The sequence below is a fragment of the Pungitius pungitius genome, chromosome 11 (assembly GCF_949316345.1).
Source record: "Pungitius pungitius chromosome 11, fPunPun2.1, whole genome shotgun sequence".
NCBI lineage: Eukaryota > Metazoa > Chordata > Actinopteri > Perciformes > Gasterosteidae > Pungitius > Pungitius pungitius.
The window spans coordinates 18,944,250-18,972,040 of NC_084910.1; the positions used below are offsets into that span (position 1 = coordinate 18,944,250).

Genomic DNA, 27,791 nt, shown 5'->3' on the forward strand with positions numbered 1-27,791 from the left:
CGTTCTTCATCTACTGCTAGTACAACTAGTACCACAATTACAACTGTAACTAATACTATTTATATTTCTACAATTCTCAGCTTTGGTTAGTTCTGTATTTTTTCAAATTCATTTCAGCTTCTGCCATGTATGTATTTTCAGCAATTCTTTGTATTTCATTTGAGCTTTTCCCAAAATTAATTTTTAGCAAATCTATTAAAATTCCTTACAACGTGTCCCATTTCTGTATTTTTTTGCAATTCTGTCAAATTCATTTCACCTTTTTTCATTTCTGTATTTTGAGCAATTTTCTGAAATTCATTTGAGGTTTTAGCATTCCAACGCATTTTCAGCAGGAAATGCATTTTCTAGTTTGAATTGTTCTCAGACAGTAAAATAATGTTTCCTTTAATAATCATAAGTCTATTTCTCGTCAGACTTTTAAACTTCTTCTTGTTTGTTGAGTGAACACTCATCGTGATCTCACCTGGGGACCAGGATGTCCAGTGACCCCTATCGGTCCAGGTTGACCTCTGACCCCTCTGGGACCCTGCAGAGACCACAAGGAACTGTTTAGACCTCTGATGGGGGGTTAGGCTGCCAGCAAACTGAGTCCATGATCTCATCACCCACCTGAAGACCTGAAGCACCGGAGGTTCCCTGGAGTCCTAAAGCTCCTGGTCCTCCAGGGATCCCCTGCAGGAGGAGAACCACACACACACACACACACACACACACACACACACACACATGCACAAAATGTAAACAGGATGTGTGTGTGTGTGCAGCACTGAGGAGAGCTCCTCCTCTTCATCATCTCTTACCTTCTCGCCAATCGCTCCTCTTCTACCATTTGGACCCTGAACACAAAAAATCATATATTCATCATGATGGCGTTCATCAATTTCTATACATATAATAATTAAATGCTTTAAGTTAAGATTTAAATTAAATCCTGTGAAATTTGTTTGAACTTATGCTTTTTGTGTTTTGAGTTTTTCCAACCTGACAAACAACGGAATCAAAAAGGAAAAACTAAACTAAACTGGATCGGAGCGGTCCCGTGGTCCTTTGGGGGGACAGGGCCATTTTAAGTTGGGCCAGCGATATATGATAATAATAATGATTAGAACTATAACCACGGTGATAATAATGTGCATGATGATACTGTTAATAACACAAGGTTATAAGCGTCACCTGTTTCCCGAGCACTCCAGTGTCACCTGGACGTCCGTCCTCTCCAGAAGATCCCTGAGAACAAACAAACCCAATTAATGTCCTCACACACACACACACACACACACACACACACACACACACACACACACACACACACACACACACACACACACACACACACACACACACACACACACACACACACACACACAGATTCCTACCGGTAATCCAAGGTTCCCTGGTTCTCCTTTGGCTCCTGGTCTGGTGTTATCAGCACCTGGTTCCCCCTGAAGACCAACACAGAGATCCTCACTGTTGACTTTCTGCAGCTGAGTTTGTGTCTCATCAGCAGAAACAAATCACCACGACGTTTAGCTGGAGATGAGTCAAAGTGATGCATGATGGTCCGTAGGCGGCAGGATGTCTCCTCCTTGTTCTTTCCCACTGGTCCAGAACGTCTCGGTCTGTATCATTTGGTTATGAGGGTTCCAGGTTCTAGTGACGTTGAGGGACTCACTTGCTTACTGCTAAGCTAAGCTAAGCTAGGCTAGGCTAACAGTCGGACGTGGCATTGAACGTATTTATTGGCAAAGAGAGAGAAAATCTCACCGGGTCTCCTCTGAGTCCTCGCTGTCCTTTAATCCCCGTCTCCCCTCTGATTCCCGGGATACCCTGAAGGACGAAAGGGCAACCTGTCAATCCAGCGGCCCGGGTCAGAGGTCAACAGGTCCCAGCTAAGGAGCATTCCTCTGACTCTACTAGGACACGAGACTGCATCGACAAAGTCTGCATTTATAAAGTCATATATAGTGTTTGAATGATTATATATATTTAATCATATAGTTCTTTGATTCGATGACCAGGAGGAGAAAATGTAAAGATGTTGTTTTACTGGATTTCCCGAGTCTCCTCTTGGTCCTTGACCTCCATCCTGTCCCGTCCGTCCCTGCAGAAACAGAACCAGAACCAGCTCAGCACCCGAGATTCCCACGCTTAGCTGTAACTAAAGTTTAGTTTTAAAGCCATATATTTATTTGATTTTGCATTATATTATATATCATAATAAAATATAGATTTATTTAGAACATATTAAAATGGAATATGATAAAAATGTAATGTAATGCAACATGATATAAAATAATGTTATTTAATTTAATGATGCAGCCCCCCAGGAGCCGATTTGGAGGAAACATGTGATCTGTCCTTTGCGGCTCAGCATATCCCAGCATGCAGTGCGGGCCGACGAGGATTTCATTTATTCAGGTGATCCGACAGCGCGGAAGAGTTCACTTTTAAATGTAACGTTATGTAATAGAATTCACTTGAATATCTACTGGTATAAATGTTATAAAATAATATGTAACATCACACTTTAGTTAATGAAATCGATTAAGTCACGTGACGTTGGTAACCGATGTTGTGTGTTTAAATACATCATTAGAACAAACTGCTCCTAGTAAGAACGTCATGCTGCCCCCACCCCACCCCCCCCCCACATAAAGCCCCTGAACTAGCGACTTGAGACACAGCTTCAATCACCTGTTCTCCGATGACTCCGTCCAGCCCGTATTCTCCTTGTTCTCCCTGTAACCACGGAAACAACTCAACTATCAGCAGATTGAACATCTCATCATTTGACCTCATGTAAACTCAACCGGGTCACTTACCTTGTTACCACGGAGACCTCGGTAGCCCTGTAGAGATAGATATCATTCATCATCATCATCATCATCATCATCATCATCATTACAGGGAGCAGCGACATACCTTCGGCCCTCTTAGACCAGAACAACCCTGCACCCCCTGAAGTCCAGACGGTCCAGGACGACCACGCTCCCCCTGCAACACACACAACCGGTGAGGAGGAGAAGGAGGAAGAAGAGGAAGAGGAGGAGCAGGGAGAGGAGGAGCGGGAGGATGAGGAGGAAGAGGTCCTGGAGCAGGAAGAAGAGGAAGCGGAGGAGCAGGACGAGGAGGAGTTGCAGTGAATAAAAGGACATTTTGCGTGAAGGAGTTCAGCTGCTAGTCCACATCAAGGACTAATTGAATTCAGGGGACCTACTTGACCCACCTACCTCCCTAAGATCTCCAGTGAGCTGCAGCGTAGGACAGATGAAGATGTGAAGAGAGTGAAGAAGAAACACTTACAGCGACTCCTTCGTCTCCTGGGAACCCGGGGACACCTTTCTGTCCAGAGAAACCCTGGCAGAGGACAGAGAGACAGCAGTATCAGGAGGACACGTCATAGAGACAGCAGAACCAACTCCACTGTCCACCTAAAGACCAGCAGCTTCATCAGATATCCAATCAGGGACCAGGACAGAGATCATTTGACTGATATATGACTGTATAAAATATATATAATTTTATATATATATATTTATAAATATTTTATATATGTATACATGAAATAAATGATGTAAATATATTAGTGCTGTCAAATTATTAAAATATTTAATCACAATTAGTCGCACATTTTATCTAATCTAAATTTCTTCTGCATGTGTTAACCTAACCTTTGACCCCGGGGGGCCCCGAGAGCCTCGGATGCCGTTGTGTCCCGAACATTTGCACATGACGTTGCAGCACTCTCTCTCCGTCACGGTGTCCTGCAGAGAGACAGATCAGGAATCAGGAACATTTATTGGCCAAGTGTGTTGGACAAACTATAACTCTATCTCTAAAGTGGATGTTATCAGATACAGCTCAGAGTGTATCTCCCTGTCCCTGATAGCTCAACTATGTTCAGATGGTAAACAAAAGCCAAACACATTAACGTTTACCTTGACTTTGTTTATCACTACGTTTGTTACGTTATGCATAATGTGGATGTTGTTCTAAATTAGGTTTACAACCCTGGAGACACACAAAAGACTACAAAGAGACATACGTAGACCACAGAGACATAAAACAACCACAAAGAGACAAAGACCACAAAGAGACAAACATGGTGACACAAAGGTTTGAATGGCTACAAATGAAAACTCAGAACTACAAATAACAAATCAGCATATTCTTGTTACATATGAATGTAATTTATTTTTTAATAACACTCCTTGGTAAAATTGTGCCTCTTTAGGCACCCAAACGACTCACCATCTGCTTGAGGACCGCGCTGCTGACGCTCCTCATGCCGATGCTGAGAGGAAGCTTGTAGCCGAATCCTCGCCCGAACTCCACCATCTGCAGCTGGGCGGGGTCCCGGGCCCCCTCCAGGGCCACCGTCAGCAGAGCACTGACCCCTGCACAGGGAACAGAACCACAGCTTCACTGACTTCCCCAGACAAAGTAAGAGTGGAAGTAGGTACACACGGAAGAAGATGTTGTCACAGACATAATCGAGTTACGTAATCTACTTGATAATCAAAAGTCAAAGAGAAGTTGGATCTCCAGGGGTTTACCAGACTGTCGCAGCCGCTCTGATTCTTGCTCCAGTTTCATCACGTCCTCATCGAGTCCATCTGAGAAGATCACCAGCACCTGATGGGTCACAGACAGAGTAACTGAACATCCATCTTCACCGTGGTGATTAGAACCTGACGAAAGCAGCATCACCATTAAGACAAATGACCTAACTGCATTATTAAAATGTTAAGGTTTATAAGACTAACAGTGTACAACGATGGGATTTAAGACTGTCATATGTGGTATAGAAATAATGGATGGTTTATCCTGTGTATTTCAAACAAAAAAAACGTACATGCAATCGGGAGGTCGGGAGGGCTAACATTTGTTTAAACATTTTATGGTTCATTAAATCCTATGTTGGCAGGATATTTGTGATTTGGCAAAAAATAATATTGACCTATTCAAGACAGACAGAAACATAAAAGAAACTAAAAGTTTAAGTGACAGTGTAGTAACCAGGAAAAAAACATTGACATTTTTGGCAACCTGCCTCTATTTCCTTCAAGTTAGATTTAAAAGCAAGTTTTTTTAACTTTTAAATCTTTCTGCAACATTATTCACGATGAGGGTGCGGAGTATTTAAAAGCCATTGTTATGACAATGAGTTCAATCAATATTCATTGTGTATTTTAGACTCATTTTGTTTTTATTCACTCTGAATAACATCGGTCTGACGAAGCTACAGATTCAAGATGCCTAAATGCTGATCTCTCTCTCTTTCTGTGAGTGGTCAGTCCAACCAAAATCTACATTGTCTTCACAAAATCACCCAATCTCACCTTCACGCCAGCTTTGGACTGGAAACTGAACTTCCTCCCGAAGGACCTCAGCAGGGCGCTGTTGAAGTAAGTGGGCTCTGACAAATTCAAGGTCATGACTTTGTTGACGACGTCTAAGCTGTAGCCCTCAAAGTTGAAGTCGTAGAGCGGGCGTCCATCTCGCGACACTACTTGAAAGGCGACGTTGGTCTTAATGGGATCCGGCCCAAGGCAGCAAAGACCTTGAACCGATGAAACGGAGCGGATGATGTCGGGCAGGAAGGCCTGGAGCTTAGCGTGGCCGCTGACCAGCATCTCGCCGGGAGCTCGGCTTCCTCGAGAGATATCGAATCCCATGGCGATATCAATGCTGCATGCTGAAGCACAGGGAAACGCGTTTATTCCTTTTGCCAGAGATACCAAAGAACATGGCGGTGGAGAGGCGAGGTCACACCAATCAACTCACCACTGGGATCTTTGATGGGTCTAGATTTGCAGATTGTATCGACCACCTTCTGTTTGATCTTATCCAAGCTTCCGAAGGTCTGCACAGTGAAAAGCCTCTCTGGGGCGCCGGCGATCTGCAGGAGCTCCAGGTCGTGGACATTTCCAATGCCGATGGCAAACATCTCGATACCCAGAGCCCTGAGACGGTCAGCTGCTCCCTGCACGTCGTCCTGCGACTCTCCGTCTGTGATCAGCACCAGGTTCTGGGAGATCCTGTCAGATCTTCGACCTCCCCGCGACGCATCAAAGTGATCCCTGATAGAATCCAGGGCCAGTCCAATGTTGGTGCCACCACCCATCTGCTTCATGTCCAAGATGTGCTTGGTCACAGCTTCATCGCTGTAATACTGGTTGAGGTAAAACTCGTTCTGGAAAGTGCTGCTGAACTGGGCGAGTCCTACACGCACTAAATTTTCACTGAGTTTGAAGCTGCTCACCAGCGCTGTGGTGAACTGCTTCATGATGGTGTAGTGGTTTGGACTGATGCTGCCAGACTGATCAATCAGGAAGACCAGGTCCGCCTGCTGTTTCTCACAAACTGTAAAGACAAAGTGTGGAAATGTTTCCACATTCATCATAAATAATTAGTTCAAGATTATTTGAGTTCATTCTTTCAGTTTCAACACAGTTTCTACTACAATCCCATTTAGAGCCCAACTAAGAAGCTACTAGAATGCAATTATTGGCTGTCAGCCGCGGGTATGTTGAAATAAATGTATATTGTGTTTTATTTGATTAACATACTCACTAAACCATATCATCATACTGTGATCTCAACAGTGAGTTTCTAATTTGTGAAAGTCAAGTTTGTAAAGTTGACTGTTTGTAAAGTTAAGAGGAAAGTTATTAATGATGCTATGGATATTTACATGGGTCCCCAGGTCCATAGTGGACGACCTGCGATAACGCTTTGGGCTCATCATACCTGGTTTGGTGGAATTGCAGAGGACACGACTGATATTCTTGTACAGTTTCTCCAGGGCATCAAAGTTGTCCACATTGAAAACTCTGGACTTCACATGACCAGACATGATCTCCAGCTGCGACGTGTTGGCCCCCTCCACGCCGATACTGAAGACGCTGATCCCTCTGTCTCGGAGTTCCTCGGCAGGAGCAACCAGATTGTTACGGTCGGTGGCATCGCCGTCTGTAATCACCATCAGAATCTGAGGCACCCGGAGAGCTGCTCGACCACCGTGTGCATCGTTGAAGAACTGTAACGAGTACGCCAGAGCCTTGCCGGTATAGGTGTCTCCATATGGGGAGCTCAGGGCGGATATCGCATTGAGAACAGCTCGCTTGGAGTTGTACTGATTCAGAGTAAAAACAGATTGGGGGTTGGTGGAGTAAAGAATGACCCCAAAGCGAGTCAGGTCTTTGCCGACTGTGGTCTGGTTCACCATTGATGCCATGAACCTCTGCATGCTTCTGAACTTTTTCAGGGTCACGCTAGTGGAGCCATCCACCAGGAAAATAATGTCAGCTCTTTCGGTCTTCTTACACTCTGGGTGGAGATGAAAAGATAAAAGGTGGTATGAGGACGAGGAAAATATGTACATGATCGTTTCAACATTCTTTTTAATAAATTAAATTCAGTTCAATTCATTTTGCATCGCCCAAAATGACCAAATAACAAATTTGCCTCAGAGGGCTTTACAATCTGCACACATGCGATATTGTCTATCCCAAAACCCTCATATGCCCCCCCACCACCCCAAATAAATGTACACCTACACTCACCGGCCACTTTATTAGGTACACCTGTCCAACTGCTCGTTAACACTTAATTTCTAAGCAGCCAATCACATGGCGGCAACTCAGTGCATTTAGGCATGTAGACATTGTCAAGACAATCTCCTGCAGTTCAAACCGAGCATCAGTATGGGGAAGAAAGGTGATTTGAGTGACTTTGAACGTGGCATGATTGTTGGTGCCAGAAGGGCTGGTCTGAGTATTTCAGAAACTGCTAATCTACTGGGATTTTCACGCACAACCATCTCTAGGGTTTACAGAGAATGGTCCGAAAAAGAAAAAACATCCAGTGAGCGGAAGTTCTGTGGGCGGAAATGCCTTGTTGATGCCAGAGGTCAGAGGAGAATGGCCAGACTGGTTCGAGCTGATAGAAGGGCAACAGTGACTCAAATAACCACCCGTTACAACCAAGGTGGGCATAAGAGCATCTCTGAACGCACAGTACGTCGAACTTTGAGGCAGATGGGCTACAGCAGCAGAAGACCACACCGGGTGCCACTCCTTTCAGCTCAGAACAGGAAACTGAGGCTACAATTTGCACAAGCTCATCGAAATTGGACAATAGAAGATTGGAAAAACGTTGCCTGGTCTGATGAGTCTCGATTTCTGCTGCGACATTCGGATGGTAGGGTCAGAATTTGGCGTCTACAACATGAAAGCATGGATCCATCCTGCCTTGTATCAACGGTTCAGGCTGGTGGTGGTGGTGTCATGGTGTGGGGAATATTTTCTTGGCACTCTTTGGGCCCCTTGGTACCAATTGAGCATCGTTGCAACGCCACAGCCTACCTGAGTATTGTTGCTGACCATGTCCATCCCTTTATGACCACAATGTACCCAACTTCTGATGGCTACTTTCAGCAGGATAAAGCGCCATGTCATAAAGCTGGAATCATCTCAGACTGGTTTCTTGAACATGACAATGAGTTCGCTGTACTCAAATGGCCTCCACAATCACCAGATCTCAATCCAATAGAGCATCTTTGGGATGTGGTGGAACGGGAGATTCGCATCATGGATGTGCAGCCGACAAATCTGCGGCAACTGTGTGATGCCATCATGTCAATATGGACCAAACTCCCTGAGGAATGCTTCCAGCACCTTGTTGAATCTATGCCACGAAGAATTGAGGCAGTTCTGAAGGCAAAAGGGGGTCCAACCCGTTACTAGCATGGGGTACCTAATAAAGTGGCCGGTGAGTGTATGTTGAGCTATTAAAGTAAATTATGAATTGTAGCTGGATGGGAGACATTTATGAAAAAAGAAGGGGAAGTTGCGGCTTACAGATCTGTTAATATTTCAGTCCGAGCCACTTACCTCTCCCCGGATTGCAGAGCTCCATGGCCAACTGCCTCTCCAAGTCTTTAAGGGCGTCAAAGTCCCTCTCGGCGTATGTCCTGTCCGGTGAACCGCTGATCTCCATCAGCTGGGTTGTGTTGGCGTCCACCACTCCAATGGCATAGACCAACACTCCCTTGGCCCTCAGAGCCTCGGCAGGGCCTTTGACCTGGTCTTGGGCCTCGCCGTCTGTGATGACTACCAGTCTCTGTTGCATGTCAGGACGCCCTCCTTGGATTGCATCAAAGTACTGGGAAACCTCAGTGATGGCTTCCCCTGTGAGCGTGCCACCGCCAACCTGTTTCATGCCGTTGACAGCTTTGGACATTTCCTCCTTGCTGTAGGACTGGTTTAGGGGAAAGGCCAGTTGTTGGATGGTGCTGAACTGCATGACACCAACGTGCACATTGTTCTTCCCAATGACTGACTTGTTGATGACAGATTTGATGAAGTCCTTCATTTTTTCATAGTCTTGTGGGTAGATGCTGCCGGAACTGTCGATCAAGAAAACGAGGTCGCCGGGTGTGTCTTTACAAGCTTTGGACAAAGTAGCACGGAAATGTTAGTATGGCATTTAAATTTTGTTTATTCCTATTCCTACTTAGCCTAAAAAAGCTAGATAATTTAGTTCAGTTTTCTTACCATCTTGGGAACAAATGTCTGTGATGATGTCATCCTTTATGGGTCTCAGAGCATCAAAATTGTTGACAAAAAAAGTCCTCTTGGGGTCACCGGCAATCTCTCCAAGCTCGACCACGTCAGCATTCTTCACTCCTATGGCGTAGACAATGATTCCCTTCGCCCTCAGTTTTTCCGCAGGAGCCTGGACCTTGTCGGAGGATTTTCCGTCGGTGATGACCACCAGGTACTCCGGGACTTTGTGACCACGAGTAGCCATGGCTCGGTCAAAGTGTGGACCCATGAACTCCAGCGCTCTCCCCGTCTCTGTCCCACCTCCTATCTGTTTAATTCCCTCTACCGCTTTCTCCAATGACTTTGCATCAGAGTAGGCTGTCAGATCAAATTCTAAATCTGCCGAATCTGCATATTTTACAACACCCACGCGGACATGTTGTGGCCCTAAACGGAACGTGTGTAGAAACCCGATGATGAACGTCTTCATGTCTTGGAAGTCTTTGGGGTAAATGCTTCCTGAGTGATCAATGAGGAAGAAGATATCAGCTTCATCTGTCTGTACACAGCCTGGAACAGAACAAGCAAAGATATGATTATTATTATTGCATTTATTTGTTGTTCTATGCTATACATGCTGTCACTCTTTAATGTTTGAAATAAAACACATTTTTCTAGATTGATTCAATAAAGCTAGTAAAACAAGGAAACAATCACCGTCTTTGATGCCCGTTCTTCTTGTGTTGATGGAGACTGCTTGCCGGAGGATGTTGTTGCACAGCAGTTTCTGCAAGCTCTTCCTTACTGATTTCAGTTTGGCAAAACTGTCAACAGTGAACTTATGCTTGTGGGGGGGGTAAGAAGCCATCTCTACCAGCTGGGCATCGTTGGCATCTTTAACCCCTACCGCGTAAACAGTGATACCCTCTCGACGGAGATTAGCTGCTGCCGTGCTCACGTTGTCTTGGGATTCGCCGTCTGTGATCACCACCGCCACCTGCTGGATCCTCTTCGCTCTCCTGCTTCCTCTTTGCGGGATGAAAACCTCCCTCAAGGCAAATTCCAGGGCCGCCCCGGTGTATGTACCACCACCCCGGTACGGGAGCATTTTGATGAACTTCAACAGTTCGCTCTTGTCGTTGAAGCTGTTGAGGTAGACCTGCGCCATGGCCCCTTCGTTGTACGTCACAATGCCCACGCGGACTCTCGAGGTACCGACGTCCAGGCCGCTCACGACCGAGTGGAGGAAAGTGCGCACCAGCTGGAAGTTGCGGGTTCCGATGCTTCCGGACTCATCGACGATGAACACAATGTCAGCCAGTTTGGCTGCTTTGCAATCTGTGGATCATCAATTGTAAATTTAATAATTTAATAATTAACCACACTGCTCAACCCCACAAAGATTTATAGATTTCAGATTATCAGACTAACATGGGCTAATTTCATTAGACATTCTGAATTTCTTATTCTGCTCAGACTTATGGACTGCAAAATAACCCGACCTTCAGGAAGACGTGTATGTGATCATATCTCAGGTGTGCGATAGACCAGTGTAATAACAGGGTAATCAAATCCGTTGACCCATCTGTTAATTGGAAACGGCTCACATGTCTGACACGTTATTCAGGTAAACAATAGTAGAGATTTTTAACCTTCAGTAAGAACGTTCTCCGCCTCCTCCCTCTCAAAAAGAGCCCTCAGGGATGCCGCGCTGCTGATGGACCGGTAGACGTAGGGAGCCGTCGCTACAATGCGCATCTCCATCAGGGATTCACTGAGGCTCATCCCTACCACGGTCACTCCTGAGGATTTGATGAGACGCGACACCCGGTGCACGGGATCGTCGGATTCTTTCCCACTTACGACCACCAGGAACTGTCGGTAGCCTTGGTCCGCCCGGCTGCCTGCCTCACCGGTGAAGAAGTTAGTCGCAGCGTACCGCAAAGCGCCGCCCAGATTACGTGGCTCGTTTGTTTGGAGCTTTTGCTGCCGTAAACGCTTAATGGCGTTCTGGGTGTCCTCTTTGTTTTGGAAAGTGTTAAGAAGAAATTCAACCTTAATATCTCGACCGTACTGGGCCAAGCCCAGGCGGTGGGAGGACGCTCCGATGTTCAGCTGATTAACCAGTTGGGTGAGGAGTGTCCTGATCTGCCCGAAGTTTGTCTGAGACATGCCGCTGTCTACAAGGAAGAAGATATCTGCAAACCTTTTGGCCAAGGCTGAAAGAAAATCAACAAAGGACAGTGAGGACAGTGAGAAAATCTGCTGTAAAAACAACAACAACAACCATCTGTAAACTGAAACATAGTTATTCAAGATCAGAGAGCATCTCAAACATAAATTACAACATACTGGATTACGAGATATCACTTCCTTTTTTATGTTGTTATTATTTCATTTTTTGTTTTTTTCACAGGTTGCCAAAGCTGGATAATTCAAAATTAAACAAAAACAAAAAAGACTCAAAATTATGGAAAACAGCACAATGCTTAAAGAAAATAGTAATCCTTATCTGGGGGCCTTTTCTGGAAAATTAATGAATAAACTGGAACTGAGATCTCAGACCCGAGGGCTATTTGTGTTCAATCATTTAGTTTTTGAATATATGTTTGACTAATGGTATTCATCGGGCTCTAATTTCCCTCACCTTGTCTCTGATCCTCCACGGAGATGCAAACCGTTTTCAGCAGCCCTACGGTCAGCCTCTGCAGAGCCTGGTAGTTATTGATGGAGGACAGGAACCGCTCTGGAGGACGGTTGGCAATGGACTCCAGCTCCTTGCGGTTGGCTGCTCCCACTCCGATGGCAAACACTATGACCCCGCGCTGCCTCAGCTGCTGGGCAGGCACCACCACATCGTCCGTAGAGTCTCCGTCTGTGATGACCACGGCGACCTGAGGAACCCGCTGGTTGACTCGGCTCCCGGCTTCCTCTGTGAAATAATTATTTAGGAGGAAGTGGATGGCCTTGCCTGTTTCCGTGCCTCCGGTTCGGTAGGGTAATTTGTCCACCGAGGCCAACAGGGACTTCTTGTCCATGTGCTCTTTCAGCAGGAACTCTTGGGTGGTTTCATTGCTGAACTGAGCCAAGCCAATCCGGACCTTGTCGGGGCCGATGTCCAGGCCGCTCACCACGGCGTGGAGGAACTGCCGGATCTCCTGGAAGTTACTGGTGCCGATGCTGGAGGAGCCATCGACCAGGAAGACGATGTCGGCCACCGTGGCTTTGGCACATTCTGGAGACAACGGAGAAAAATGTCAGCAATTACATTGTTGTGTCTGTCTGGAGGGAGGTGGGGGGGCAGAGGGGAGGGGTTTGTGTGTGTACCCATTCACATGTTTTGTCCACCCTCTCTGAATTCTTAAGGCTGGCGAATGTGTCTGGACTCATTTCAATTCATGGTTCTAAAAGGCTAAGCGATTCCCCTCCAGAAGAGAGTGATGTCTTTGTGTGTGTGGAAGTTGTTGTTTTGTATACTTATTTATCAGAGACTTTCTTGCCCCGTGCATCGCCGCTGCTGCTTTTCATCGCATTTTTTCCTCCACAACTTTGTTCACCCCTCGACCGGCAAACCGTTTGAGGAGATCTGCGTCCACTATGAGGACGTCATCCACACGTCCTCATAGTTCGCCAATGGCAGGTTGTATCAGTGGTCATATTTACTGATCTCTTCCGACAAAAACTCTTCAAACTGATTCATTCTCTCGTAAATAATCGTTGTTTTAATAATGGCGGAATTATGCTATGAAACCGCAAATGAGCGCTAGCCTGTCAACGCCGAGATGCTCCCCGTCGTCACTGACCTGCACTGTGCGATGTTCACCTCCAGACCACCAGTTGGAGTAAAAGACGACCATTTTTTTTGCACCATGCATCGCCTGCTTTTCATCGGATTTTTTTGACGGACACATTTGTCCCGTATTTTCTTCCACAACTTTGTTCACCCCTCGACAAAGAAAACCGACGTTTGTGGAGATCTGCGTCCACTAAGAGGAGGCCACTTGCGCGTCCTTATAGGTGGACACCAATGACAGGTTGTATCAGTGGTCATATTTACGGATTTCTTCTCCCAAAAACTCTTCAAACTGATTCATTCTCTCGTAAAAATCTTCCTTTTAATAATGGCGGAATTATGCTATGAAACCGGAAATGTGAGACTCCTGAAAGGATGCAGGTAGCAGACCAATCACAGGCTTGAGGGCTGCGTGATCTTGCGTAGCTTTTGACGCAAGTTTAGAAAAATGGGTCCCAACACGCAAGCACACAAGGGGGGGGTGAGAAGGCAGCAAGGTGCTGTGTCTGCGTCTCCTTGCGTTTCTCTGAAAAAGCATAAACTAGGCTTTAAGCTTACAACCTCTGGCCAAGTTGACTTCTTCTGTTGGAAATCTAAACTGATTAACCGGTAAGCTACACTTGGCTCTCTGAGGAAAAGACAGATCACTGGACCGCCAGCAGCCCACGGTTTCACTCGTTTTACCTTGAGACAACTGCAGCAGTTGTCGTTTGACTTCCTCCACTGTGGTGCAAAGCGTCTGGACGATGCTCTGAGAGATTCCTTGCAGCGCCGCAAAGTCGGACACGCTGTAGACGTGCTGGCTGTGCGGCTCGCTGGCAATCTCTCTCAGCTGCTCTTCATCTGCGTCCTTGATGCCGATCGCGTACAAAACGATTCCCTCTCTCTTCAGGTCTTGAGCGCGGGACTCCACGTTGTCTTGTGACTTGCCGTCAGTGATCACCACGGCGATCTGTGGCACACTCCGTGCCCCCCGGCTGCCGGCGGCCTCCACAAAGTGCTCCTTCAGAACAAAGTCCAGGCTCAGTCCCGTCTGTGTGCCGCCGCCCTTGTAGGGCAAGCTACCGATGTAACTGAGGATTTCCTTCTTGCTCCGGAAAGTATTGAGCAAGAATTCGGTGCGCGGAGTGGTGCTGTACTGGACCAGCCCGATGCGAACGTGCTCCGGGCTGATGTCGAAGCTGTCGACCAGCGTGTGCAGAAACTGACGGATCTGCTTGAAGTTCTCGCTGCCAATGCTCCACGAGCCGTCAACCATGAAGACGATGTCAGCCACGGCCTCTTGAGTGCAGACTGAGGGGGAAGGTTGTCGCAGAGAGGTTGTCAGTGCTACGAGGAAAGTCCTCGGCACAGAGCAGCTCAGGGTTATTATGAGAGCGTGTAGGCCAGTGAGAAGCATCAGCGTGGGTAGTTGGTGATGTGAACAAGCCAACAGGGAGCTTCTGGACAGGAAGAGCTACAGTGTGATAGCACTCTCCTCCAGGTGGATTCTGGGACATGTGTGAGGAAAGGAAAGGAAGGGAAAGCTTTCTGACGGTGGGGCCTTTCATTTCTCAGACTCACTAACAGCAGCCATGAGCCTGGAGGCACAGAAACCTTTTCACGGTTCTCCTAGTTTGGGTTGTTTCTGGAAGCACCTTTTCAAAGAAGTCTTTGTGCAATATAACTAAGTAGCAGTGGTCTTCCTTTAACCATGGGGTAATTGCCCTTTTTTAATTTACATAATTTAAAATATGAATAATCTGATCCGTGCGATACAGCTGGAAAACTGCATCCACATGTTGCTACTCAGATGATAAGAGGTGTTGGTTAATGCATTGCGCGCATTGTGTGCTTGGCAAAAATCCCAAAGTAGTGCAGGTTAGTATCAGTACACCCAGCACCACACACGACGTGCAGCATTCTTCATGTGGTGGTATGCAGGAAGTTAAGTCATAGCTGTATATAATCATACCCACCTGTTTTTTGAGCGATGTTGCCGTAGAAACATGTTGCCATGACGAGGCCGAGGAGCAGACCCATCCCCCCTTCCATGCTGGACCAGCTCTCAGATTTCTCTCTGCAACACAAACGCAGAGGCGACCGTGAAACCGGGTCTGTTTCCCATCAGCAACAGCAGGAGACACAATTGGTTTGTTTACATGATGACAGGCACTGAGGCCAAAAAACACCTTGGAGATGTGACAGGTTTCTCAACAAACAACTTGCACATTTTTTGGAGACGTCTCGTTAAAAACGGGAATTCATTGCAGCCTTTAATGTGTGCGGCAGTATTTCATGGTGGCGGAAATATTGAGTTATTGCTATGAAATACACTTTTATCTGAAGGCCTGTAAGAGGAAAGGCGGAGTCAAAGTGATGGAGGCGAGTGTTCTCGATGCAGATGGATTCTCTGTTGCGTGTATATACTGTATATGTGATGACAGAGATGCAGCGTTGGCTTCACAGCCGACTTCTGATTTAAAGTCATATTAAAACATCATAAGTCTACTTGGTGTATTTCTCTAACTCCTCCAGGAACTGCGTCTGGATGAGCACTTCTTCAGGCCAACCTGTAGCCAGTGTAAGGACCTGTTAGTCCGATTGGTGCCAGTGTCTCTCGGTTAGACACGCGCCTGCCTATCTGTCTATCTGTGAGTGGCAGTTTCATAAAGTATTTTTTGCTTTGGCAGCAGGACGGCGGTGATGACGAGCAGAATATCTCAATGCTGACTAGCTTTCGCAATACAGTGTCGAGCAAATATTGTCCCAAACCTGAAATTGTTCCACATGCTTTGGACAGAAAGTACAAAGACAGAGGAGGATGTAGAGGGCCATACGTCTTCTGTCTTATTCAAACCATTTCTAAAGACTCTCGATAAGCTTGTGGGAGTTTAGATGCGGTGGTTGAAGCCGTCTTAGTGGAGATGGTCAACTCCTCTCTTCTCCAGCGAGAACACAGTCATGAATAGAATAGAAACACAACCGACTTGACGTCTCCTGAATCTGCCTGAATTCCAACCATTTCTGCCACACAAAGCGAAAAAGACTGTTATCTCCTCTCAGCTGCATCTGGCTCCTTTTACAAACTAATGACTCCATTTCCAGTCGTCCTCAGGCAACAGACGGTCTGGACCAATGGCAGGTGGACATGTGACCGGGAGCCGAAATGCTTTGAAGGTTTGGGGCGGCCCTGAAATCCTGCTCAGATGCAAAAGATTATCATTAGCACTGATGGATGTGTTCCTCAGGGTTTGTGTATCAAGGTCATTAAACCAACATTAGATAGATGAATAGATATATAGATATTTTCTTTATCTATTCCCAAGGAAAGAATACTTGTTGTAAAGGAGTAAAACTCTTTGAGCTGTGGTTCTTTGCGATGTTTTTTAGGGCTTTGTTGTTCAAATGTTTTTGTTTAGAGTGTTTTTGTTAGATCGTTGTCCATTTTTTTTAATTCTAATATTACATTTAAGAACTCAAATTTCGGCCAGTTGACTCCTTCTTTCCTTCGCCAACCCACAATGTAATAATGTAACACGGGCCGTGCCATCACTCTTGTGGAATCCCCCTCAGGCCGGGCTCAGAGGAAATGGACTGTTGGACGTTTGCAGTTTCAGGTTCAGCACAAACTGCTGCAGCAACTAGGCTCTTCTCTGTTTAAGATGAAACCACTCTCTCTCCTTCACACTGGGAACGCGGTAAAAGTGAGACCAAGCGGCAGTGCTCCATGTGTACGTTATGTGCTGGTATGCCTTCATCAGCGCACATGTGGCCCCTCCGCCTCCACAAACATGTGTCAGGCCTGTGTTTGATGAACTGCCAGAAGGCAAAGTTTAACGTGAAGCACGTGAGGATGATGAGAGCAGAGTTCTCGGGGCCGACAGGCTGATGGAGAGCAGGGTCTCTGCAGCATTTACAAAGACACAACTTTGTTTAACTTTACTTATCCACAGTTTTGCGCCACAGGATGACGTACAAAGTCTATACACATATATGCTTTTCATCGCATTCTTTTCGCGGACACATTTGTCCCGTATTTTCCTCCACAACTTTGTTCAAGAAAACCGACGTTTGTGGAGATCTGCGTCCACTATGAGGAGGCCACTCGCGCGTCCTTATAGGTGGACACCAATGACAGGTTGTATCAGTGGTCATATATACGAATTTCTTCTCCCAAAAACTCTTCAAACTGATTTATTCTCTCGTAAAAATCTTCGTTTTAATAATGGCGCAATTATGCTATGAAACCGGAAATGTGAGACTCCCGAGAGGACGCTGGTAGCAGACCAATCACAGGCTTGAGGGCTGCGTGATCTCACGTAGCTTTTGACGCAAGTTTAGAAAAATGGCTCCAAACAGGCAAGCACCCAAGCGCCTACGGGTGCTATTTAGTACAAAAACATCACTCTGTTTTATCTGACGTGAGTAGAACTTCCACAACAACTATGTCTTCCATGTATAAATATATACATGTTTCATTAGATTTTATATCAATATATTTATATTGTAATATACTATCCTTAATATATATTTTATTAATTGCATTAAATCATACTGGGATGTTTTTTCCACTGTTCCTAACAAATGTTCAATAGTCTATTGGTTTTTTTTTGGTTCTACTAGGCTGTGATCAGAGCCACAGCTCTGCATGTAGGCGAGTAATGAAACCTGGCTGAATGCCGAATAGCTGAGCTTCAGGGAAGCAGGTGGATCCTTTTAACAACACATGTAAAACCTCAGGCCGGATTTGGCCCGCAAGGGAATTATCTTTGGCCCGCAGGATCATTTCTAATTACAATTACAGCTGGCCCGCCAACATACCCGGAACTATGAAGAGTTGATGAAGAGTTGACGAGGAGCAAATCAAGATCTTGTGAAGACCTGAAGAAGAGCTGAAGAAGAGCTGAAGAAGAGCTGAAGAAGCGATGTCATGCAGTGTTGTGCCTGAACGCGTTCAATTGAACGATAGTTCATGAACTCGTTCATATTTTGGGTGAACGTGAACTGAAAGTGAAGAAATGCATGGAGGCGACAGCTGCGTGTAGCAAAGAGGCGGCGTATAATAATTTTAATGAGTTTTATGAAGTTGCTGACAAGGTCGGTGAGGATAGGAGGAATCTGACTTTTCTTTGCAAACATTCGCACCTTAATGATAACTGTCGTGTTTTTATTCCTTATTTAAAAAAGACCAATGAAGCAGCATGTGTTTGAGAATGTACTGTAGGGGTGAACGCTGCAGCTGCTGCTAGTGTGGAGTGAATGGACAGAAACATTAAAGCAACAATCCCCTCAATGCTAATGTGAACCCTGGTTGGATAAGGATTCAAAACTGGATATGAAGATTAAATCTGATGCATAGCGTCAGTGTTAAAACTGATCAAATAATTGCTGTCTGTGGTTCTGGGCTGTGGCAATAATTTAGAAAAATAATAGCTTGCAGCAACGTATGGAAAAAAGGAACTGAACGAGTTGGAACTGTGAACTAAGTTCAAATATTTGAACTATGAACTGAACTAGTTCATTTTAAAATTTGTGAACTGAACTTTGAACTAGTTCATGTGGAAAGTGAACTTTCCCAACACTGATGTCATGTGACTGAAAGAGTCTTACACATTTCTTTATAATCCCGTCAGGTCAAGTACAATAATTAACCCCAAATGTTCTAAAAGCTGTAAACAATCCAGCCTTTTTCCCCCAGCCGTGTGAAGACTGAGAGGAGTTTAAGGTCTTAGCTTCACAGGGATCTTCTGCACAGCTGGAACCAGTCGAGAGAGGGCCGTAAAAACGCCTCATGTGTTCAGCAGTGGTTTAAAAATCACGCAAACCTCCTTCAACGAGGAAAGCTCATCAAAATAAGTCACATTTTGGGATCAGCAGTGACGAAAGGCTCCATTTCTATTTTTCGATGCTCAGTTAGACAACGTTGAAAGTCCTTTGTTTGCACAAATAATTCACCTTACCTCTTTCGCTATGGCGTCATACAGGAGGGTGGAGATAAAGCTATTTAACCTGTCAAATGAAAATTATTAAAACATGAATAAAAAAAGTGTTAATAAACTTAAATGTTTTCAGAAACATGAGAATTCAGAAAATAAATTGATTAAAAAAAAAAAGATTTGAAGAAAAAGATTTAAAGAAAAAGAAGCCCATTAGCTGTTAGATGAAGCTGGTTGGGGTGTAGATGAAATATAAATATTATATTACATTACATGTCGTAATGACGACATGAAAAGCTGACGCTTTTATCCAAAGCGACGTACAATAAGTGCAAATATGCTACGTGTTCCTCCAATAACAAGATGAGTCTCCAGGGAATCAGTGTGAGGAGTCACAGCCGATCCCAGAGCAGCTAAATGGAGGTCTTGTCTCGTCTGAATGTTTGGAGGTGATGAAGCTGGAAGGTTCATGGACGGCCCGCTCCCCTCCCCCGCCCTGGTTGCCTTGTTTGAAAGGCAGATGTTTGTGCTCTGCACAGTCAATGTATGGAGACCATGTTTAGACCTGATGGAAAACAGGTCGGTGTGGAATGTGAGCCGTACGTTGTGTCCGACAAACACTCCATGAACAGAGACGGCCCTGAGCAATCTCTGTCCACAAAAGAGAGTGTTTTATGCTTTATTGTGGAGCCGCCTGTATGGAAGTTTTTTTTTATTATTAAAAATTATTATTTATGCATTGAAATTATGTATCTGAATGTTTTTCAACGTTAAAATATTGCAAAAAATTCAACCGCAAAAAATTCAACGTTAAAATATTCAACCGCAAAAAATGTAACTGCTAAAAATGTAACTGCAAAAAATTCAACCGCAAAATATTCAACCGCAAAAAATTCAACCGCAAAAAAATTCAACTGTAACTGCAAAAAATTCAACCGCAAAAAATTCAACGTTAAAATATTCAACCGCAGAAAATGTAACTGCGAAAAATGTAACTGCAAAAAATTCAACCGCAAAAAATGTAACCGCAAAATATTCAACCGCAAAAAATTTAACCGCAAAAAAATTCAACGTTAAAATATTCAACCACAAAAAATTTAACTGCAAAAAATTCAACCGCAAAAAATTCAACGTTAAAATATTCAACCGCAAAAAAATTCAACTGTAACTGCAAAAAATTCAAATGCAAAAAATTCAACGTTAAAATATTCAACCGCAAAAAATTTAACTGCAAAAAATTCAACCGCAAAAAATTCAACGTTAAAATATTCAATCGCAAAAAATGTAACTGCAAAAAATTCAACTGCAAAAAATTCAACGTTGAAATATTCAACCGCAGAAAATGTAACTGCAAAAAATTCAACTGCAAAAAATTCAACCGCAAAAAATTCAACGTTAAAATATTCAACCGCAAAAAATTCAACCGCAAAAAATTCAACGTTAAAATATTCAACCGCAAAAAATTCAACCGCAAAAAAATCAACCGCAAAAAAATCAACCACAACATCCGGGACCTCAAGGAAGAGCAATCGATTCTAGATTCAAGAACAGCAGCGTGCGTCAAGGAAAAGGAGCGAGCACCCAATAAAACTTCGGCTTCGGATGGTAGCCATGTCCAATAATAACGGGGCTTTAACTCTTCTTCATGCCATCAGTGTGGTTTGTGTCTGTAAGATTCCGTAATAGACAGCTGACATTTGTACATTAACAGACTGTATTGGACCTGAACTCAGCGGAAGTTAAACGAGAGCGTACAGCCGCTCACAATACGCCTCTTCTTCTAGTTTTGAATTCATTTAATAATGCTGAGATCCTTCGACAAGCTGTTAGCAGTGATTGGCGGAGTTTTGAAACCAGGAACGCGCTTGAAGAGGCACACGAGCCGCTGTATTGTAGTGGGGGGGGGGGGGGGGCAGCGGCTTTAACGGAGCGTGCAGACGTATAAACCCGACAGGACATGCAGGAATAACCGCAGCAGCGCCGAGTGCGGAAAGCGGTCGGTGGAAGGATCCTTTTCAGAGTATCTTCTCTGAATTTTTTTTTTGCGGTTGAATATTTTAACGTTGAAAAACATTCAGATACATCATTTCAATGCATAAATATTCCGTGCTAGAAATTCAATCAAGTTTTTCTTTCAAAACCCGATGACACAGATTTAACTCCATACGCCTGCTGTATAGGAAAAGCTCTGTGATAGAAATTATAACTTAATATTAATATGATCAAACCAGGAACAGGGTGATTGAGCAAGTCTAAACAGTTGTGACACTCTTCAGTGTAAAACTTGTGCCGAGCAGCCAATCAAATTGAGCGAGGCGGGCTCTATTACTCAAGCACTGATTAATAGTGATTCATCTAAAACTGGTCCCGGCTCCTATTTTGATATCACATCACCAGAAGATCTGTGATTTGGACGTTTTGTAGACGTCACAATAGATACAACTGAGATTTAAAATCAAAACCATTGAGTGCCAGAATTTATGGCAAGTATTTGCAGATAAGTCTGTTTTTTGTACTAGAAGTAATTGACATTTTAGCTGCATTTGTGTTTTCATAAAGTCTATAAATAGAAAACCATAACAAAAACCCATCTCTTTAAAATGTTAAAGATCTGATGAACTTCCTGTAAAAATAAGATTGAAAAGATAGAAAACCACTTCCTGCAAAGGCTTCGGCTGAAGTGACCCTGTGTTTGTTTGAGCCTCTCTGATGCTTCAGTGCAAAAATAAGGGAGTTCAGCCAGTCTCCATGAAGTTCTGGTACGTTTGTTTAGTCTGGATGGAGTCACTTAGATCCTGCTCACGGATCTCCTCTTTAAGGCTGGAACCTTCTCACTGGTTCTTCCCGTTTTTTTTTTTTATGTTGGAGATCTGCAGCCTTGCTGTAAGTTTGGAAGTGAAGCATGCAAGGGAAAAGTAGAGACGGAGTAGAAGACAAAGTAGAAGATGGAAGTGATGGGAAAAGAAAAGACCGAATGTAAAGGCTGAGGGTATCGGCAGGAAATTCCTCATCAGGGAGTTAAAGAGCAGATCTGTGAGGCAGGAAGCTCCTGGACTGATTGAGTAAATACAGTTGCTCTCGGAGCAAACCAACACCCACTGACTCCATATCAACTAGGAGCTCCTGCGGGATTTAAGCATTACAGAAGAAAAACTGCCTTTCTCTCGTTGGTGTTATAGCAACACGTGAAAGAATGAGGCTGATGAAGATGATGAAGATGTGCACTCTTGTCTGTGAGTGTCAGTGGTGATGTGATACCTGGCAAGGGTTCAGCTTCCAGCTCAAGTGCACTTCAGCAGGAGTCTGAAGAGTCTGAGGGAGGCCCGGAAAGAAGTACGTCATTTATACTGTAATACTGCAGCTCATATTACTGTAATACTACTTTTATAATACTGTAAAGCTATTGTATATCAAATTTATAATATTACAGCTGGTTTAGGATTAAGATTCACCAGAATGATTCCAGTTTGAGTTTCTAAAGATGAAGCCTCGATTAATATCAGCGTTAGTCACAGATTTTTTTTAATTTCCCTTATAAATGCTTCCTTTAGGCAATTATATCAGAAAACACTCCTTGAACTTCCATTTTTATGCAAACAATACACAACTCCATCGATGAAGGGCAGCTGTCTAGACGTGGGATTTGTGTTAGATATGCAGGGCCTCGTCCTCCTCTACATAGGCATGTCTCTACTCAACACACTACCACGATCAGGTCTATAGTTAGGCCTGGATCAGGTTTATCGCTAGGCCTGGATCAGGTTTAACTAACTAACTAGGCTATAAATAAGAGTCTAACTATTTTATGGTTCGACTTTTTAAACATTTTCAGTGTTTTTAAGGGATCTACTCATCCAATAGTACAAACAACATAGTGTAAACAAAATGAAAGTGCCTTCCTCATCTAAGATCTGAATCACAGGAAATGCAGCTGTTTTCAAGCGTTTACATTCATTTACTCAGCAGACTTAACATTTAGTTCATGCAGTTTACATTCTGCCTGAGATCCCCATCACATCTGTTCCTCACAGTCCACCAACTGGAACATTCGATCAATATATAACTTCTCATGAAGAGATTGGTGTGGTTAGTGTCACCTGCTTCTCTCATAATTTTGATTAATAAAATATTTGGTAGATGAACAATCAGCCCTAGAGGACAAGCACATGTTATTGGGAGAGAATCCAGTTATTTTTCAAAATAAAAAAAAAGGTAATTGAAAAAAATAAAGCTTGGTGGACTCAGCCAGGTTAGCTTCTAGTCTTTATGCTAAGCTAATCTATAGAGCTGGCTTGTGCATCAGCATAAATATACCATATTGTTTCAACTAGAGAAATAATAAATTAATAGATGTTTGTATTTTGTTTAGATTTATCCATGCATCCATCTTCACAGAGGCTTACCCTGCACTCATGGTCAATTTAGTCTTTGCAAGAAAAAAAACTTTTAATCGGGATTAATGAAATTCAAAAGATTAAAAGCCTTAGTATATAGTTTGAATAATAATAGTATCTGACGCTGACACACAATCCTCTCGCTGCGACCAAACGCGGCGAGTCAGTGTGTGTGCCAGGCAGGAGAAGGAGAGGGATGAGAAAGAAGGGGAGATGTTGCTTTCATTTCTCATGCTTTGGTTGTTCCACCTAACAGCTTCCCGACTTCAGCCTGTTCAGCATATTGGTACGAATGTTGCTGAATGAATGAAGTTAGCTGCACAAACTGGGCTAATGTTAGCTAGTGTGTACGTAGAAGGAGGAACTACAGTGCATTTATCTATTAAATGGTACGTTATTATTTTAAATACATTTTCTATTAAGAGTTCCCGAAAATGAAACAGAACTAAGTGTATGAAATTTGAATTAAGACAAAACATCAACAAAGTGAATTTCTTTTTTGAATTTCTTTATACTGAAACTTTAATTTTCAGTAGCTGACAAAAATCCAACTCTAGTCTGCAGGTGTGAAGCTGAGTCGAGTAAGTTTGACACAATAAACTGATCTTTCACATTGTATTCATGCATTAAAGGAGTAAAGAGACACTTACAGGGCTGCTGCTGTTGTCCTCTGCACTGCCAACCCAGGAGTCGTGCAGCCTCGCAGGGAGGTGCATGCTGGTGTCTGGAGGAAACCCCTCCCAGCACACTAGGCCTCCCACACTGACAGGGGAAGGAGCTTCATCCTCTGACCCCCTTCAGGCCTGAGGAGCATTACTGGATGTCAGGAGGACATCATGCTGTAGCTTTGTTTCTTTACACTTTACATACCTTTATCACTTCTAGATTATTATGCACAACATTGATTAATCTCATTTACAAAATTTGTAGCAGAATCTCAAGAAAAGCAGGGAAAGTATCCTACTGTGTTCATTTACTTATTTATATGTTTATTCTCTATGCATCAATTCATTATTGGAATGTACACTCACCGGCCACTTTATTAGGTACCCCATGCTAGTAACGGGTTGGACCCCCTTTTGCCTTCAGAACTGCCTCAATTCTTCGTGGCATAGATTCAACAAGGTGCTGGAAGCATTCCTCAGGGAGTTTGGTCCATATTGACATGATGGCATCACACAGTTGCCGCAGATTTGTCGGCTGCACATCCATGATGGGAATCTCCCGTTCCACCACATCCCAAAGATGCTCTATTGGATTGAGATCTGGTGATTGTGGAGGCCATTTGAGTACAGCGAACTCATTGTCATGTTCAAGAAACCAGTCTGAGATGATTCCAGCTTTATGACATGGCGCATTATCCTGCTGAAAGTAGCCATCAGAAGTTGGGTACATTGTGGTCATAAAGGGATGGACATGGTCAGCAACAATACTCAGGCAGGCTGTGGCGTTGCAACGAGGCTCAATTGGTACCAAGGGGCCCAAAGAGTGCCAAGAAAATATTCCCCACACCATGACACCACCACCACCAGCCTGAACCGTTGATACAAGGCAGGATGGATCCATGCTTACATGTTGTAGACGCCAAATTCTGACCCTACCATCCGAATGTCGCAGCAGAAATCGAGACTCATCAGACCAGGCAACGTTTTTCCAATCTTCTATTGTCCAATTTGGATGAGCTTGTGCAAATTGTAGCCTCAGTTTCCTGTTCTTAGCTGAAAGGAGTGGCACCCGGTGTGGTCTTCTGCTGCTGTAGCCCATCTGCCTCAAAGTTCGACGTACTGTGCGTTCAGAGATGCTCTTATGCCCACCTTGGTTGTAACGGGTGGTTATTTGAGTCACTGTTGCCCTTCTATCAGCTCGAACCAGTCTGGCCATTCTCCTCTGACCTCTGGCATCAACAAGGCATTTCCGCCCACAGACCTGCCGCTCACTGGATGTTTTTTCTTTTTCGGACCATTCTCTGTAAACCCTAGAGATGGTTGTGCTTGAAAATCCCAGTAGATTAGCAGTTTCTGAAATACTCAGACCAGCCCTTCTGGCACCAACAATCATGCCACGTTCAAAGTCACTCAAATCACCTTTCTTCCCCATACTGATGCTCGGTTTGAACTGCAGGAGATTGTCTTGACAATGTCTACATGCCTGAATGCACTGAGTTGCCGCCATGTGATTGGCTGCTTAGAAATTAAGTGTTAACGAGCAGTTGGACTGGTGTACCTAATAAAGTGGCCGGTGAGTGTATGTTCTTTACTTACCAAGGTCAGTCTTGTTCATCCAGGGGGAGTATTTCTGGGGGAGTGACTGTCCGCTAGCTACTTGTTGGGGGCTTGTGCACTTGAGCACGGAGCAGGAGAGGTCCTCAGAGTTCTCCTTGTTACGACTGTTGGAGCGTTTGAAAAGCGCCCATATATTTGTTTGCTGGCCACGTGACATATTCTTCGCAGCTCTCTGCCAGCCGATGAAGTGCTCGTGTCTCTGTGCGCGTTACCGAGCACAAAGGAGAGTAAATGCGACCGTGTAGACACACAAACAAATGCTGAATGCTAATACGCTCAATTACCACACTCGGAGATTGGCGAATTTACCAGGAACTGTTTACCTGGGAACTAGTCTCATGTGACTGTTTAATTCAATTCATTTTATTTCGTACATCTCAAAATGGCAAATGACACACTTGCCTCAGATGGCTTTTAAGTTGAGGAAGTCAGCTCAGACCATTTATCTGGGAACTATTTACTCGGGTGCTAGTCACCTGCGACTGTTTACAAGGAACAAGTCACCTGAGACTGTTTACAAGGAACGAGTCACCTGCGACTGTTTACAAGGAACGAGTCACCTGCGACTGTTTACAAGGAACGAGTCACCTGCGACTGTTTACAAGCAACAAGTCACCTGCGACTGTTTACAAGGAACAAGTCACCTGCGACTGTTTACAAGCAACAAGTCACCTGCGACTGTTTACAAGGAACAAGTCACCTGCGACTGTTTACAAGGAACAAGTCACCTGAGACTGTTTACAAGGAACAAGTCACCTGAGACTGTTTACAAGGAACGAGTCACCTGCGACTGTTTACAAGGAACGAGTCACCTGCGACTGTTTACAAGGAACGAGTCACCTGCGACTGTTTACAAGGAACGAGTCACCTGCGACCTTTTTACAAGGAACGAGTCACCTGCGACTGTTTACAAGGAACGAGTCACCTGCGACTGTTTACAAGGAACGAGTCACCTGCGACTGTTTACAAGGAACGAGTCACCTGCGACTGTTTACAAGCAACGAGTCACCTGCGACTGTTTACAAGGAACAAGTCACCTGCGACTGTTTACAAGCAACGAGTCACCTGCGACTGTTTACAAGGAACGAGTCACCTGCGACTGTTTACAAGCAACAAGTCACCTGCGACTGTTTACAAGGAACAAGTCACCTGCGACTGTTTACAAGGAACAAGTCACCTGAGACTGTTTACAAGGAACGAGTCACCTGAGACTGTTTACAAGGAACGAGTCACCTGCGACTGTTTACAAGCAACAAGTCACCTGCGACTGTTTACAAGGAACAAGTCACCTGCGACTGTTTACAAGGAACAAGTCACCTGCGACTGTTTACAAGGAACGAGTCACCTGCGACTGTTTACAAGGAACGAGTCACCTGCGACTGTTTACAAGGAACAAGTCACCTGCGACTGTTTACAAGGAACAAGTCACCTGCGACTGTTTACAAGGAACAAGTCACCTGAGACTGTTTACAAGGAACAAGTCACCTGAGACTGTTTACAAGGAACAAGTCACCTGCGACTGTTTACAAGGAACTATTCACCTGCGACTGTTTACAAGGAACTATTCACCTGCTACTGTTTACAAGGAACTATTCACCTGCTACTGTTTACAAGGAACAAGTCACCTGCGACTGTTTACAAGGAACTATTCACCTGCGACTGTTTACAAGGAACTATTCACCTGCTACTGTTTACAAGGAACAAGTCACCTGCGACTGTTTACAAGGAACTATTCACCTGCTACTGTTTACAAGGAACTATTCACCTATATGTACACATTATATATATATACTGTATATACAATGTGTATAATCTCCATATGTTGTATGGATATCAAAACACAACACATA

At 44.3% G+C, this 27,791-nt stretch overlaps 1 protein-coding gene across 1 annotated transcript in view; it reads right to left on the minus strand.

Annotated features, from left to right (window-relative positions):
* Positions 1-15,403, minus strand: part of col6a4a (collagen, type VI, alpha 4a) — a 30,735-nt gene extending 15,332 nt beyond the window's left edge. The window contains exons 1-24 of the mRNA XM_037454597.2: positions 15,306-15,403; positions 14,032-14,640; positions 12,202-12,789; positions 11,207-11,773; positions 10,272-10,892; positions 9,564-10,124; positions 8,901-9,458; positions 6,757-7,335; positions 5,791-6,369; positions 5,346-5,701; positions 4,560-4,638; positions 4,255-4,400; positions 3,675-3,767; positions 3,307-3,360; positions 2,926-2,997; positions 2,826-2,852; positions 2,698-2,742; positions 2,051-2,104; positions 1,768-1,830; positions 1,380-1,445; positions 1,177-1,230; positions 804-839; positions 613-675; positions 467-529 (exon numbers count right to left, since the gene is read on the minus strand). Of these exons, the coding sequence (XP_037310494.2) occupies positions 467-529; positions 613-675; positions 804-839; positions 1,177-1,230; positions 1,380-1,445; positions 1,768-1,830; positions 2,051-2,104; positions 2,698-2,742; positions 2,826-2,852; positions 2,926-2,997; positions 3,307-3,360; positions 3,675-3,767; positions 4,255-4,400; positions 4,560-4,638; positions 5,346-5,701; positions 5,791-6,369; positions 6,757-7,335; positions 8,901-9,458; positions 9,564-10,124; positions 10,272-10,892; positions 11,207-11,773; positions 12,202-12,789; positions 14,032-14,640; positions 15,306-15,381 (6,009 nt within the window). The 5' untranslated portion in view covers positions 15,382-15,403. The remainder of the gene's footprint in view (positions 1-466; positions 530-612; positions 676-803; positions 840-1,176; positions 1,231-1,379; positions 1,446-1,767; positions 1,831-2,050; positions 2,105-2,697; positions 2,743-2,825; positions 2,853-2,925; positions 2,998-3,306; positions 3,361-3,674; positions 3,768-4,254; positions 4,401-4,559; positions 4,639-5,345; positions 5,702-5,790; positions 6,370-6,756; positions 7,336-8,900; positions 9,459-9,563; positions 10,125-10,271; positions 10,893-11,206; positions 11,774-12,201; positions 12,790-14,031; positions 14,641-15,305) is intronic.
* Between the last annotated feature and the right edge of the window lie 12,388 nt (positions 15,404-27,791).